General features: G+C 38.2%; 1 protein-coding gene across 1 annotated transcript; it reads right to left on the minus strand.

The window, feature by feature from the left end:
* Positions 1 to 13,330: 13,330 nt before the first annotated feature.
* On the minus strand, positions 13,331 to 13,879 carry LOC145947410 (uncharacterized). Its single transcript, XM_083057193.1, has one exon. It carries the CDS (start codon positions 13,877 to 13,879, stop codon positions 13,331 to 13,333), a length of 549 nt encoding a protein of 182 aa, XP_082913319.1.
* Positions 13,880 to 14,103: the final 224 nt, after the last annotated feature.

Below are 14,103 nucleotides of genomic sequence, written 5' to 3' on the forward strand. Positions count from 1 at the left end.
TTCTGGTTCTACGAGACAGTGTCCGATAAATACTCCGGGCAGCATTTCTTCGGCGCGTACCACGCCTACCTTATTCGAGTCGGTGGTGGCTCGGATGATTGTTTCGCTTCGCGGCTTCAGCATTAGCGCGCGGTACGGGCGTAATTTTAATATTGTCTCTGCTAGTTGTAGCTGTTTTTTGTCGTAATCACACGTTATCTTGTGCTTTTGCAAGAAATGTACTCCCAAGATTCCTTCGTAGTCGATGGGGAAATCGTCCTTCACGATGTAGATAGGATGCCGTATTTTTCGGTCCTTCAAGGTTATTGTGGCCTTGATTTTTCCTATGGTCTGGATCTGGTGTCCCGTTACTCCGGTCAATGCCATTTTCTCTTCGTAGATCATGGCTTCCCCTTTTAGATTTCTTAATTTAATTAAGGTCACTGTTGCGCCGGTGTCGAAGAGTAAATTTAACCTTCCCTTCTTTGCCTCTTGTATGGGCAGAGTCACTAGATCTAGACCTGTCATAGTGGGTAGTTGTGTGGTTACTTGCGATATTTGATACTCGGCCGCGGGTCTCGGCCGTTTCGTGTTTTCCTCGTCTTCTTCATCCTCCGGTGTTGTATGTTTCTTTCGCTGTCCACTAGTGTTAGAATGGCCTTGGGCGCTCTTATTTCCGTTTGTCCTTGTGTGCGTATTTCCCGGGCGTCCGTGCAGACTCCAACATTCGTTACGACCGTGACCTGATTTTTTGCAGTAGGTGCAATGTTTCTCAACAGCGTTGATTTTCCCTTGTGGTTTTGGCAAGGAGAATCTGTTGGCGTATCTGCTCGTGCGGCAGTCTCGTCCGAGGTGTCCGGTCTTCCCGCATTTGTGACACTGTATAGTTTTATTGATGTGTCCTGTGTGTGAAGCGGTCTGGTCGGTCCGGGGTCGCAGTGTCTGCTCTGTCGGGCCCTTCACTTTCTCTTCCGCGCTGGCTTGTGCGATGGCGTCTTGTAGCGTCGTGTGATGCTGTGCTCGTACCATCAGCTGGATGTTTTCCTGGAGGCCTATCTGGAAGTTCTGCAGGGCTTGTTGTTGAAGAGTATCGAGTATAATGCGCTTGCGCTCGTTGCCGAAAGCCTGCCCTTCGATCATGGATTCGTACAGTTCCATGGCTAAATTATCGACGCGTAGTCCGTATTCCCGGGCGCTTTCGCCGGGTTTTTGCTTCAGGATGTTGAATTCCACCTGAAGATGGGTAGTGCTCCTCTTGCTTAGATAGCAGATTTCCAGTTCCCGTTTAAGTTGGGCGAAGTTGTTTATGTCGCGTGTTTCAAAGTCGAGCATAGCCTTCCCCTTTAACTTGGTGCAGAGTATCGCTTCTAGTAGCGTCTTTTCGTCTACTGGGTTAATATTTTTTATAGCGTAGGAGCTGGCGCTTAGAAATTCTTTAAGTCTGGCTTGGGAGGTTCCGTCGAACTCAGGTATCATGTCTCGCGCTTCTTTCAGCCGTAAGAAACCATGCAGATGTGCGGTTTGCCTGCGCACATCGCTCACGGTTCGTCCATATGAGATGTCGGCATAGGGGTTTTCGTGTATTATTCGCGTTCTATTTAAGTCTTCCCGGTTAGTACGTAGGTCCCGCATCTGGTCGCGGAGGTGTCTCATTTCCTCTTGCATTTCTCGGAAGCTCTGCAAAACCTCGACTAATACCGCGTTGCTCGGATCTTCGCTAGGACGTCCCGCATCCTCGTAATGGGCGGCGGCGCCATGCCTAGTCTGCGTTCGCATACGCTCGATTTCTCTATCTATGTCGTCGGACGGGACCGTGGGGTGTGTCATAGTGTTTCCGTCAGGTATCTCAAAAATACTACTATCGTACGACACGGGGGAGTAGTTTCGTCTTACCGATCAACCGTTGTTCGATCGATATTGCTCGGTCCTGCTTCGTTATTATTATGCGGCGAGGACTGGTTGTCCGTTACGCCTTGGGTTTCGGGTTCGCGAGCTTCCGGTTCGCGCGGATTTACGCCTTGGTATTCGGATTCGAGATTCTTTCGTACGCTATCGTGAATATCGCGGGCCGCTTCTTCTACTACTTGCACGGGCGTTACGAAGCCGAATCTATTTGCTAATTTCGCTGGTGCGCTTAAAAAACGTGGTCGTTGAAACGTGACCTTCTTTTTTGACGGTGCCGACATTCAGGCAATATTATTATACAATATGCTGACTTACAGTATAACAATGATACGCATTTTTCTTTCGCTCGCTCGTCGTTTTCGCACGGTCAGCTGTTGGTCGGTTCCTTGTGCTGTCTCGTGGTTGGGTGGTCCTGTTCTGGTCCGCTGCAGCTTCTCTCGGTATTCCTTTTTGAGGTCCTCGAGCACTGACGATGTTGGCAGATCCTTACTTGGCAGATCTCTCTTGTTGTCAGGAATCTTGTATTGTCAGATATCCTTTATTGCTCAGTATCAGTATCCCACCGCTGCCACCATTTTGTTGTGCCTCTCAGGGTACAACGGGATTTGTAGGATACTGTGAGGGGTCCGTTCGTCTTAGGAGTTAGGACTCCGAGTGTCGAGGGTAGTGAAAAGAACACTTTGGTCACAAGAGAAGAGTTTATTCCAACTCACGTGTACAATTCTTTGGTATGTCGAATCGCAGCGCGTCCTCGCAGTAGATTAGATGTACTTACTTGTCTTCCTCGGTTCGGAATACGGCCCCGAGGAGTTAATCAGGCGCGCTTATATTACCCGAAAGTAGGTTTTGTTTTTCGGTTAATGTGTCGCCTGTATGCAATCGGTTTTGCATCGTCTGCGTTTTACGATGTCGAATGTGTCGCGATGTCTTAACGCGTGTATGCAATCGGTTGCGTTTTTGATTTCGAGGCGCGCGCTATATCTTTTGAAATGCTGATTCTGCGTTCTCTTTTGTGGGTTTTTAGGTCGTGGTTGGGTTATAGTGTTTACGGTTACAACAACATTGTGTTTGACATTGACTTCGATAACAGGCTATGAGCCGTGGTAGGGCGCCTTATAAATAGCATCAAAACGAATATCTTCTTCACTCGTGCGTCGAGCGCGTCCGCGTACGGTCGTGTGAACGTGCGATGGATGAGTGTATGAGTAAGAGTGAACCCCCTTTCGGAAATTTCTCACTGTACTCTTCATTAGAGTCCACTTTTGAGTACCTCATGACATATTATTTCACTTTGTCTATTTAATGGGATATCGATAGGGAGGGCTCACGGCTTTTGCGCTGCGTGCGGTAGTATGTAGATTCCCCATTATAATTTATTGTATTAAATTTACTGAAGAAGGTCCAAAGAAAGGACCGAAACGTTTAGATTCAATAAATTTGTTATTCCAACAAGTTTGTTTTTAATATTTGCGTACCTACACCCTACGCGTGGCTCCATATAGCCTCCTTTTGAATTTGTAATTTATCAATGCAGGGAGCCTACATTGTTACTTATTATTAACTATTGTATTGTAGAATTAAATGAATGCGGCTGAAGAGACACAAGTGAGTGTCGAAACGTCCCGCCAATATGACTATTGTAAATTGTAAATTGATTTATTTAAATAAATACATGTGATTCTAATAATATTTAATATGCTCGTCAAGGCCTAAAACCACGTAACTATTATTTATAACACGAGCTGATCATAACTAATTTATTTATACACGCAGGCCAAAAAATGCGTCAAAATTATGTAACATTCAAATTCAAAACTAATTATTACAACAATATGGATACCATATATCAGGTATACTAAAACAATGGATAGGTAAAAATTATAAGTTGGTTAGACTGTATTCACACATTCACAACCTAAGAGCTCACCTTCAAAATAAAATAACACCGACACATCTATATAACAAAAATATCACCAATATCATCTTACTGGAATCAAAATCCACTACGAAAATGAACAGAATCGTGAACAATTTTAACCAAAAAATCATAAAACTACAGATTAAAGACACATACAAACATATTTACCACCTGAATTATAACTTAACAAAATTAGCAATCTCACTAGCCACATCCTTACCACGTCATATTTGGATTAATATACAGAAATATCACTGGAATGATAACTGGAATGATAACTTTCGATAACTGTTACAAACGCATGACTTCCAACTAGACTTCCAACAAGAAAATCACCACGTTAATTAAAGTAAGAAACCAAAAAGAATTAAATGAAATACATCCTATTGAGTATTATTGCATCAAACAGAAAGATGAAACCACACCTGCATATTACTGAACAAAAAAGCCGAAATTGAGAAATCACAATGACATGAGTATCCATCCAACCATCCACGTTCAAAAACATAACAACCGACCCTCTAAAAAATCTTAATCCAAAATGGTTTATAAATACAACAAAAACACACATCCCCATGGAAACATCCTGTCTTTTACAATTAGGCAAAAGGTTTTCTCTCCCATTCCTCCCTAATAAAGACAAACTTATAATAGACTTCATTAAAGATATTGAAAGCAATTTACATAATGTAGACATCAACAGCAGACAAAAAATTCGCAACTCCTCAGTTAAAAAATTATTATAACAACAAAACACACCATGACTCAACCATAGACAACCAGCTTTTACACATGTATAAAGAGACACAACAATTTATCAAAAACTATACAGATATTATATTCACACAAGCAGATAAAGGTAACACCACAGTGGCGATAGAAAAAAATAAATACATAAACCAAATGAAACACATATTGAATGATCCGAACACATATACAATAGTTGAAAAAAATCCGATTAAAAAAATTGAAAATGAACTTAACGATAGATTAAAACACATGGGTCGGTTGTTCTATCTTTCGATAAATCTCAGCTTACTTGACAGATTGGTATCTATAGGATAAAGTTTATCAGACAGTTTACTAGCTACTTATACGTAAGAGTTGTTCCATGGTTATTTATCCTATTGATAGTTACCTGCAGTGTAAAAGAAATATATCGTGATAATTTCTTCCGGAAACATGTGTTTGCAACTTCAAGTGAATGTATGCGGTACTATAATAACCTCTCACTGGCTTTATTACACCCATTCGTATATATTTTTATAATAATGGAATTCAAGTAAGATATAATAATTATGTACATATGACAAATATAAATATATTATACGTGATATACATATAATATTTTAATTATTTATGCTAAATAGATGGCCGAATTAAAAAAAAGGGAAAGAGGTTCCAATTTCTCTAATAAAGAAATTGAGATATTAATTCCCATTATAAAACAATTTAAAAGTATAATAGAATGCAAGAAAACTGATGCTACAACTTGGCGAGATAAAGATGCTGCATGGGAAAATGTATTTAAAGCATTTAACTCCAATTCAGGCGAAATATTTCGATCTAAAAAAACATTAAAAGCAAAATATGAAGATATTAAAAAATGCATCAAAAAGAAATTGGCTCATAATAAAATGGAACAATTTAAGACTGGTGGAGGTAAACCAGAAATTCGGCCCTTAACTAATATTGAAGAAAATGTCTTTCAATGCTGCCATCATCTATAGAAAGTCTACCATCTATATGGGATAGTGATCAATCATTAGGTACTTGTATATCATTATATTTTATAAGAGTTATATATAAAATATATATATTCTCTTATTTAAGATAACTTTTCAACAGAAATCAGCAAAGAAAATGCAACAGTTGCAGGAATAGATATGCATACTGACACGGAAACAAGCAATAATGTACATGTTGATAATATACAATATCTGGAGATAGTATGTATATTGTAAATGTATATCGATACGCATATTTTAAGACAGGAATAAAATAATTAACAACATATTCTTTATCTAACAGAATAGTCCTACAAGATCACTTAACACAGAAATAATAGATATGGACTTCTTAATAAATGATGAAAACCAAGAAAATAATGAACAAACTAAAACATCAGACAATGAAATAAGTAATGAAGGATATAAAAGAAAAAGAAATACTAAGGAAACTGGTGTTTCTATATTGAGAAAAACAGTAGCACTAGAATTACGTATTAAAAAGTCGAAGAAAACGCACCAGCAAATTCCAAAAATTGCAGAACGAGACCGAGACATGAAGGAAGAAATTCATGAAATGAGAATGAAGATATTAAAAAAAGAATTTGAGATTAAAGAAAATCAACTCTTGGCAGAACACGAAATAAATGCAGAACGACTCAAAATTGCTAAAATTGAAAGCGAAATGATGGTTTTGGAAAAACATATAAAGGACGCAAAATTAGAAAAAATGCTTTAAAAAATTAAAAAAGAAATAAATAATTACAATAATTTAATTTAATACATTTAATACATTTATTTATGTTACTAATAATTAATTTAATTAATAATGTTATGTATAATTATATATTTTTTTCATTCTTGAATGTTATCCAATGTGAACTAATTGTGTGCACGTCAACGGGCAAGACTGTAAATAAAAAGTGTGTTAGTCAGAAAGAAATAATACATAAAATAAAACATAAAAAAAAAATCTTTTATATTTAAGTACGTAGAGGCCAGAACAAAGGAACTAATATTTACACGAAATTAGATTCAAAAAGGACATCCGACAACATAGCTAATAATTATAATAATAAAAAAAAGGAAGAAAAGAAGGAAAAAAAGTTCATAGCGGTTCCTTATATTAAATATTTATCGGAACACATTTGTAAATCATTTCATGGTACTGAATTTGCGGTTGGATACAAATGTTTTAATAGGCTAAACAATATTATTAAAGTCCACAAGGATACCACTCCAACAAATTTAAATAATAATGTAATATATAAAATCAAATGCAAAGATTGTACAGCGTCATACGTAGGACAGACTAAGAGGCGGTTACAAACTAGAATTAAGGAACATATGGTATGTCTAATATCAGACAAAATGAGACAAAACGCTCTGTGGTCACTCAACACATGGTTGAAAACAATCATGAATTTGATTGGGATAATGCGAAGATCATGGATCACGAAACGAATTACTATAAGAGGTTGATCTCAGAAAGCATTTTCATAAAACGACAAAAAAACGGGCTTAATGTGATGGAAGATAGCGAATATCTAGATCCTTCTTACTTTCCGTTACTCGATTCGGTAAAAAATAAAAAATAAACAAATAATACTGTGTTCTAATTGCCTCTTAGTCATATACTCGGCATAGATATAAGAATACCACCGCTCGAAATTGATATCATTGTCTGACATACTAAGCTTCGGTCAAGTTAAAAAACATGTTATTCGTATCAATAGTTTTTTACTTCTGTTTCCGTACTTATATTTTACCGGTTGACATACTCGAAGAAAAATAAGGACTGAGAAAATGTGATCGTACACATGGGTAACATATACACATTAATAGTTTGTAAGATTAATAAGAATTTTTATATATAAAAAATTCTTTTAAATTTGTATCATACTTGTAGATTGCGGCTGAAGAAGTCATAAGTAGATGCACGAAACGTTCCGCATTAAATAAATTAAGTTACAATACTAGATATTAATATCGTCACTTTATTTATTTATTTCCTGCTCGAGAAAAGGCCTAATATTTATTACTTTTTAATTTCTAATTATCGAGCCAATTAATAATTGTAATAAAAATAATACATTAAATAATACATTAATAATTATAATACATTACCGTGCAAAATATGTTTCAATTAATGATCGCCGTACATTAACATTATCAATGCCGTTATTATGTTGTCCTTCTTGAATTTCTAATTCCTCTAATGCAACTTCAACATCGAAATCGAGTGGAGGATCAGGTTCTGCTTCGTCTTGTGCAATATTATGTAATACCGCAGTAGCTACTATTACAGATTGTGCATTTAAGGGTTTTATTCTTAAACCAAATGCCAATGCAGCAAATCTTCGTTTCCACACACCAAAGCTTCGTTCAATGACATTTCGTGTTCGTATTTGAGATTCATTATATAATTGTTCAGCTTAAGAATGCGTTTCAAGCAGTGGTGTCAATAAAAAATTGGAGCAAGCATAACCATTGTCACCAAGTAATAGTGCATCTCCCATTTCGCCATTAATAAATCTTGCACGTATTCTGCTAGCATTAAAAATAGTAGAATCATGGGTTGAACCCGGCCACCGTGCTACAATGTCTAAAAATTTGAAAGTACTGTCACAAACAGCCTGCACATTTATATAATAGTAAATATCCCTTTTCTGTTTCTGTATACTTCAGCCTCTTCTCCACCTATAAATAAAAGCAATATGGAAATATATACTATAGATTTAGTATTTATTATTTTTACAACCGAATATATACCTGGCGATAGTAATTTAACATGAGTACAATCAATAGCTCCTATGACTCTAGGGAAACGAGCAATATTATAAAATCTTTCTTTTGTATATCTTAGACTCTGATTTGAATTAGGACAATGAATATATTGCGGACGTAAAGACGCTATTGCTTCTGTAACTTTTCTTATAATTCTGCACATGGTGGATTTATGAATACCACCAAAATCACCAATTACAACTTGAAAGGTTCCAGTTGTATAGAATCTTAAAGTCAGTAATAGCTGATGTAATGGCGATACAGCATGATTTCTGAATTAAAAAAACATATATATTTATTAATAATATAAATATCATAAATTAGCTGCATGTGAGGATCTTCGCTTATACATATATATAGCATACACATTATATATTACTTTTAAATAAAATATTTAATATCTACCTGTCAGTCCTGCTTTTTATTCTCTCTTCAATAAGAGCTAAAATTATCTGGACACTGCGTTTGCGAAACCGAAACCGTCTTAGGAATTCTATATTATCATATTCATTGAATAAATCTGGACGCGGACGAACTGTATATCGTTTGCGGACCACCACTATTATTTCTTCATCAGATTCTTCGTCATCATTTTCGTCATCATTTTCGTCATACAAAAGTTGATTTTCGCACAATTCCGGTTCCATTTTCGATACCGTAATATTAAAATTACTTCTTTATCGCAAAAGATATTATATACAAATCAATAAAATTTCAGATAATCTAGCCAGCACACTATGCAGTATGTTGTATGTGCTCTCTATTCCCATTACATATTTATCTGTCAAATAAATGGTTTACACGGTACCGAGAGTGCCGTGTAATTTATCTCTTGATATTGGTCACTTACCAGCGAGATAAATTTTATCGAAACGTGGAACAACGCAAGTCAGATTTTTAACCATGAAATAAATTATCTCACAGTTTATCTGAAGATGGAACAACCGGCCCTAACGAAACAAAAAATACATTACACAAAAACAATATTATCAATTGCGTTCCAGCGACAAATTAATACCAAAAGCATATGGAACTCCCAAAATGCATAAAAAAGGGCACCCGCTACGCATTATAGTGTCATCAATGAACAGTCCTTTATATTCCATAGGAAAATTTATACATAAGATATTAGAAAATAGTTTGCCTCCTGCCAGAAGTCATATAAAAAACAGCTTTCAATTGTCTAGGATTCTAGCTAATAAAAAATTGGATGAATCTCACGTGCTTGTGTCTTTAGACGTTGTGTCGTTGTTTACTAATGTTCCCATAGAATTAGCACTAAAAGGCATCAACAACAGATGGTCATACATAATAAAATTTACAGATATTCCGAATAAAGAATTTCTAAATCTGGTGGAATTTATATTGACGTCCACATATTTTTGTTTTGATAACATAATTTACAAACAAACATTTGGCACTTCTATGGGTTCCCCGTTGTCCCCGATAATATCTGACATCGTTTTACAGGAAATTGAAAATAAAGCCAGTAGTATGTGGGCCACTATAGTGAGTCAAAACAAACCCCCACCACTCGGCCACTGGCGCCAGAGGGGCGTGGCTAGACAGGGCTTTTCGATCCGTGATTGGTCGATCCGCTAATAGGCCATTAGGCCCAGGGCTCTGATAGGCCTAACTATAATGGCCCAGCACTCTGATTGGTTGGTTTTGTTTTTGGAGTGGGAGAGTAGGCAGGGTTTTTGAAAAAAGCCGACAAAATGGCGATACAATATCGTGGTATAGCGTAGTAGGCGTGGGGATTATGGCACCCCACCCCGTCTATGATAGGCTCTAACTATAGTGGCCCAGCACTCTGATTGGTTGATTTTTTTTTTGGAAGGGTAGAGGGTGAGCAGACAGCGTTTCTGAAAAAAGCCGAGAAAATGTCGATAAAAAAAACGCGGTATAGCGAAGCCGTCATAGAGCGGTTGGTCCCCGGTGATCGTGTATAGCGCTGAAAAAAGATAAATAAAAAACGCACTAATTTCGGCTGACCGTCGTTACTCAGCGTTGCATTGACGGGTAGCGTCGGCATCGTCGCTAATAAAGAAAACAAAAAGTTATATAAAAAGTACATGCGGCTAGCCTCCGCTTTCAATTTAGGCTAATTATCGTCACCTCGGGTAACAAAAAGAGGCCTAATAGAAAACACGTGCATTCGAGTTCGCATTCTAGTGACGCTACGTAAAGGTTTTGCTGAAAAAAATAAAAAAAATACAAGCGGCTAGTGCCCGCTTACAATTTCGGCTAATCGCTTCAGCGTCGCGTTGTCGGATATTATCGACACCTCGGGTAACAAAAGGAGGCCTAATAGAAAACACGCGCATTCGAGTTCGCATTCTAGTAAACGATACGTAGGAACAGATAGGAAAGGTAGCATTCGCTGACAATGGGCGGGTAATAAAACAAAATATGTTCGGGTATCGGAGACTGAGACGCAATATTTAGACAAATGTCGTTGCCGAGACCGTAAATTACGCTAAAGTTTTTAAAAAGATCGAGTTTCTATTTCACTATGAGGTAAAGGGTAGAAGATGTGGGAAAAATATAAAAGAATTGAAGTATATAAAATATAAAAATATCAATATAAAAAGTTTCACACACATTTATTATAAATTTTTCATATATATTGATAATACATAAAGTTAAAAGCGATACATAAGTATTTATTATTTAAAATTACTGACTTAAATATGATATCGGTTAGCAACTTCGTTAACACGTTTCTTATTTCAACGAAGAAAGATTTTGCGAAATAAATGTACGATTAATCGGTCGTTGTGTTCACAATTTTCGGTAAATAGAGTAAGAAATTGATTAAGATTGTAACCGACAGACATGTAATATAGAAATACACAGCTATATTGTCCGCAAGTTTGTGAGAAAAATCCTTGTAGTTGTCGGGTATTCCATCGATGGATGATGGAGTTTCGTCGAAGACGAAGGAGAAATCCAGGCTCCAGAGGCGGTATTCCGTAGCTGTCGAAGTAGGTGCCTGTTCCGTGTTCATCGAGGAAAAAGGCGACCCAATGTTCTCCAGGTCGTTTATGATCGTCTGTATTAGCGACGATAGCCGTCGACCTCGTCCACACCCTCGGAACTCTGTCGGTGGGATAGACACCCACATGCTTGGCATCGATATGGCGCAATGCTCGTAGAATTTCGCAAGAGTTCATTTTTTCGACACAAAGACGAACGCGTCGATCCTGGTATTATTTGAATAACTTCGATTTTTATTTCTCCCGCAAATCTTTCTTCTTTTTCTTCTTCTTTTTTAATTGTCTGCTCGACGCTTGACAAATTTTTTGTCTCTATTATATTATCCGTTTGAGTTTGAATATTACGAATTAGAACGGGATTGACATTTATGTTGCTAGCAGCGTAATCCTTGTCGCAGTCAGTTTTCACGCTTTCGTAGCCCTCATCATCGTCGTCATCGTCGTCGTCACTTAATTGATAATTTTCGGGAGAACTACAAGTAGTGGGCTGACTAACGCTGAGAGTATCGCTGCTGCCGGTATTATTTTGATCGAGTAGCCAGCGTTTCAATTTGTAAGCGTTATGTAAGGCGCAATGAAATATCTGTCGAAATCCGTGATGAGCGCAATATTGTCCACACTCTTCCTCCAACAATAGATTTTTGAATGCTGGAGAGATACCTTCCAAATAATATATCTCTCTGGAAAGTAGATTTCGCAAGTAATGTGCTTTTTCACTGCCTCTAACGTAAATGTGACGCGTGTGTCTTATAATTTCACGTAAATGCCGCGTAAAATATTTTGGATTAGCCTCGCCATCGAACCATTCGATCCCATGATAATTTCGTGCGAGCCAGCAGTTTTGTCGTCTTACTTTTTCGGGTAATTCAGCGAACGGATAGGGCGGTATCATAATCCAACGGTCGATGATCGGTGCGACAATCGCGACAACCGCGACTTCCTTAGGAAGAAACTTCTCGCTCGCATCGCGGAAGCCTTGAATGTCAATGATTATATCCATATTGCGAAGAAAAACTTATACGCTTTCGTTGGCGAGGTTTAAGTTTTTCACGAACCGTCGACGAACGCGTCTCGAAGGAAACTGATATTTCTTTTTGTTACATTATAAGTTTTTCTTCTCGTGAAACGCGTCAGCGAGTGGAAGTGGAAGAGAGCGGGGATAAGAAAAATACAAAAAATTTTTAATCGTACGTTGCGACGAGAGACATGTAAATGCCGCGATAAAAAATTTAACCGGAAAAATCGACGATGACTTGACGAGACGAGTCTATTTCTATTACATTATCAAATTCGCCGTAAACAATACAGTTAATTGTCTCGGTGAGCGCTTTTTCGAATCGTACTTCTAATCGTAAACTGCCGTGTCTCACAAGATTCCGATGCCCGGCGCAATTAGCGAACAAATCGGGTGTGAGATCAAAAGCGGAAAGCGTGTATCCCTTGGAATAATCGTCTCTACTTATGGAATTTCCCTCGTTTAAGGATGCCCGTTCCCGAGAAGAGCGTTTAATAAGCATCGACGTAAAGCGATTCTTCCGGCGAGAAAACCGGTTGTAATGGCCTACTAGGAATTTGCGTGCCGTCGACGTACAGAGAGAAGAAATTTATGCCGTAATTTTTAAAATTAAACGGATTTAATTTTCTATCTCCGTTAAATGCTTTATTATTAACAAATCCGACTATTATTCGTTTCGGTAGTTGTCCGAGTATTACGTTATCTAATGATTTGCCCACAACACCGCTGTGAATCGTGAATGTTTTAACCTCGACTCTCGTAAGCGGATATTTAGTTGTAACTTTACTCAGCATTCGAGCATGCGCGAGTAACACTCCGGCGTTTATTTTCGCCCTTCTCACTAGCAAGCTGGCATCGAGAATATGTATTTTTGACGCGCTGTTGCTTTCCATGAGGCAAAATGAATCTTTCGAGCGGACGAGTCTCAGTCGTACTTCCACTCCGTTAATTAAGAATTTGTCTTGATTGAAAACGTCGCAATGGAGATGTCCTATAAGATCTATCGCTCGCCCGTTGCGAATGTAATGGGGTCTCGCGAGAGCGGTATTGCCTTTCGTTCCAGCGTTTCGTCCATGCGACCCGGTGTATCCGCGTCCCATAGACATGACGTTAGATTGGAAGTTTTTGCGGGTGAAGAATAATTTAACAATGCCTCGATGTACGCGCGGTACGCGTAAGCGTTGTTTGGAGGCGACACGAGCTTTTGATTGAAATACACGTCGATCTGATTGAAGATGGAATGAAGAAAATGATTTACGGGACCTACGGCGGTATCTGCTGTTGTGCCGCTTGTTCCTGGAGCTCGAGCCGCTGATTCGTCGCTCGATTTCGCGCGTACGCGAAGACTCAGCAGAGTATGCGTGAGATCTAGATATTCTTCTCCGTGACCGGGGACGACGAATTCTATCGGTGAATCGTCCGAGAGAGAGGTCACGGGCTTGTAATGAATCCATTGTGAACTCTCGATACTAGTTTGTGTGGGCGGCAGGGAAAAGAGATCGAGTTCAGTCTTTAAACACTCGCTCGAATGTGTGTGAAGAAAAGACATACTTATTCTCCGACAATTGTTTCGTCGTCGCTGTCCTCGTCGCGGTTAAATGCGTGTAAATTAAAATAGATTAAGAAAATATATCGGATACGGTACGTTTCTTGCCGATTTTACGTCGTTTCGTGGACGTCTTAAGTCTTTTTACCGTCGTACGGGCTTTCTTCCTCTTATTCTTCGATGATTTTGTATTCGTCTTCTTTTTCGTCTTGCTTTTCGATAAACTT

Source organism: Prenolepis imparis, unplaced genomic scaffold, assembly GCF_030444845.1.
Source record: "Prenolepis imparis isolate NDT839.2.m4 unplaced genomic scaffold, iyPreImpa1.0 SCAF_76, whole genome shotgun sequence".
Lineage (NCBI taxonomy): Eukaryota > Metazoa > Arthropoda > Insecta > Hymenoptera > Formicidae > Prenolepis > Prenolepis imparis.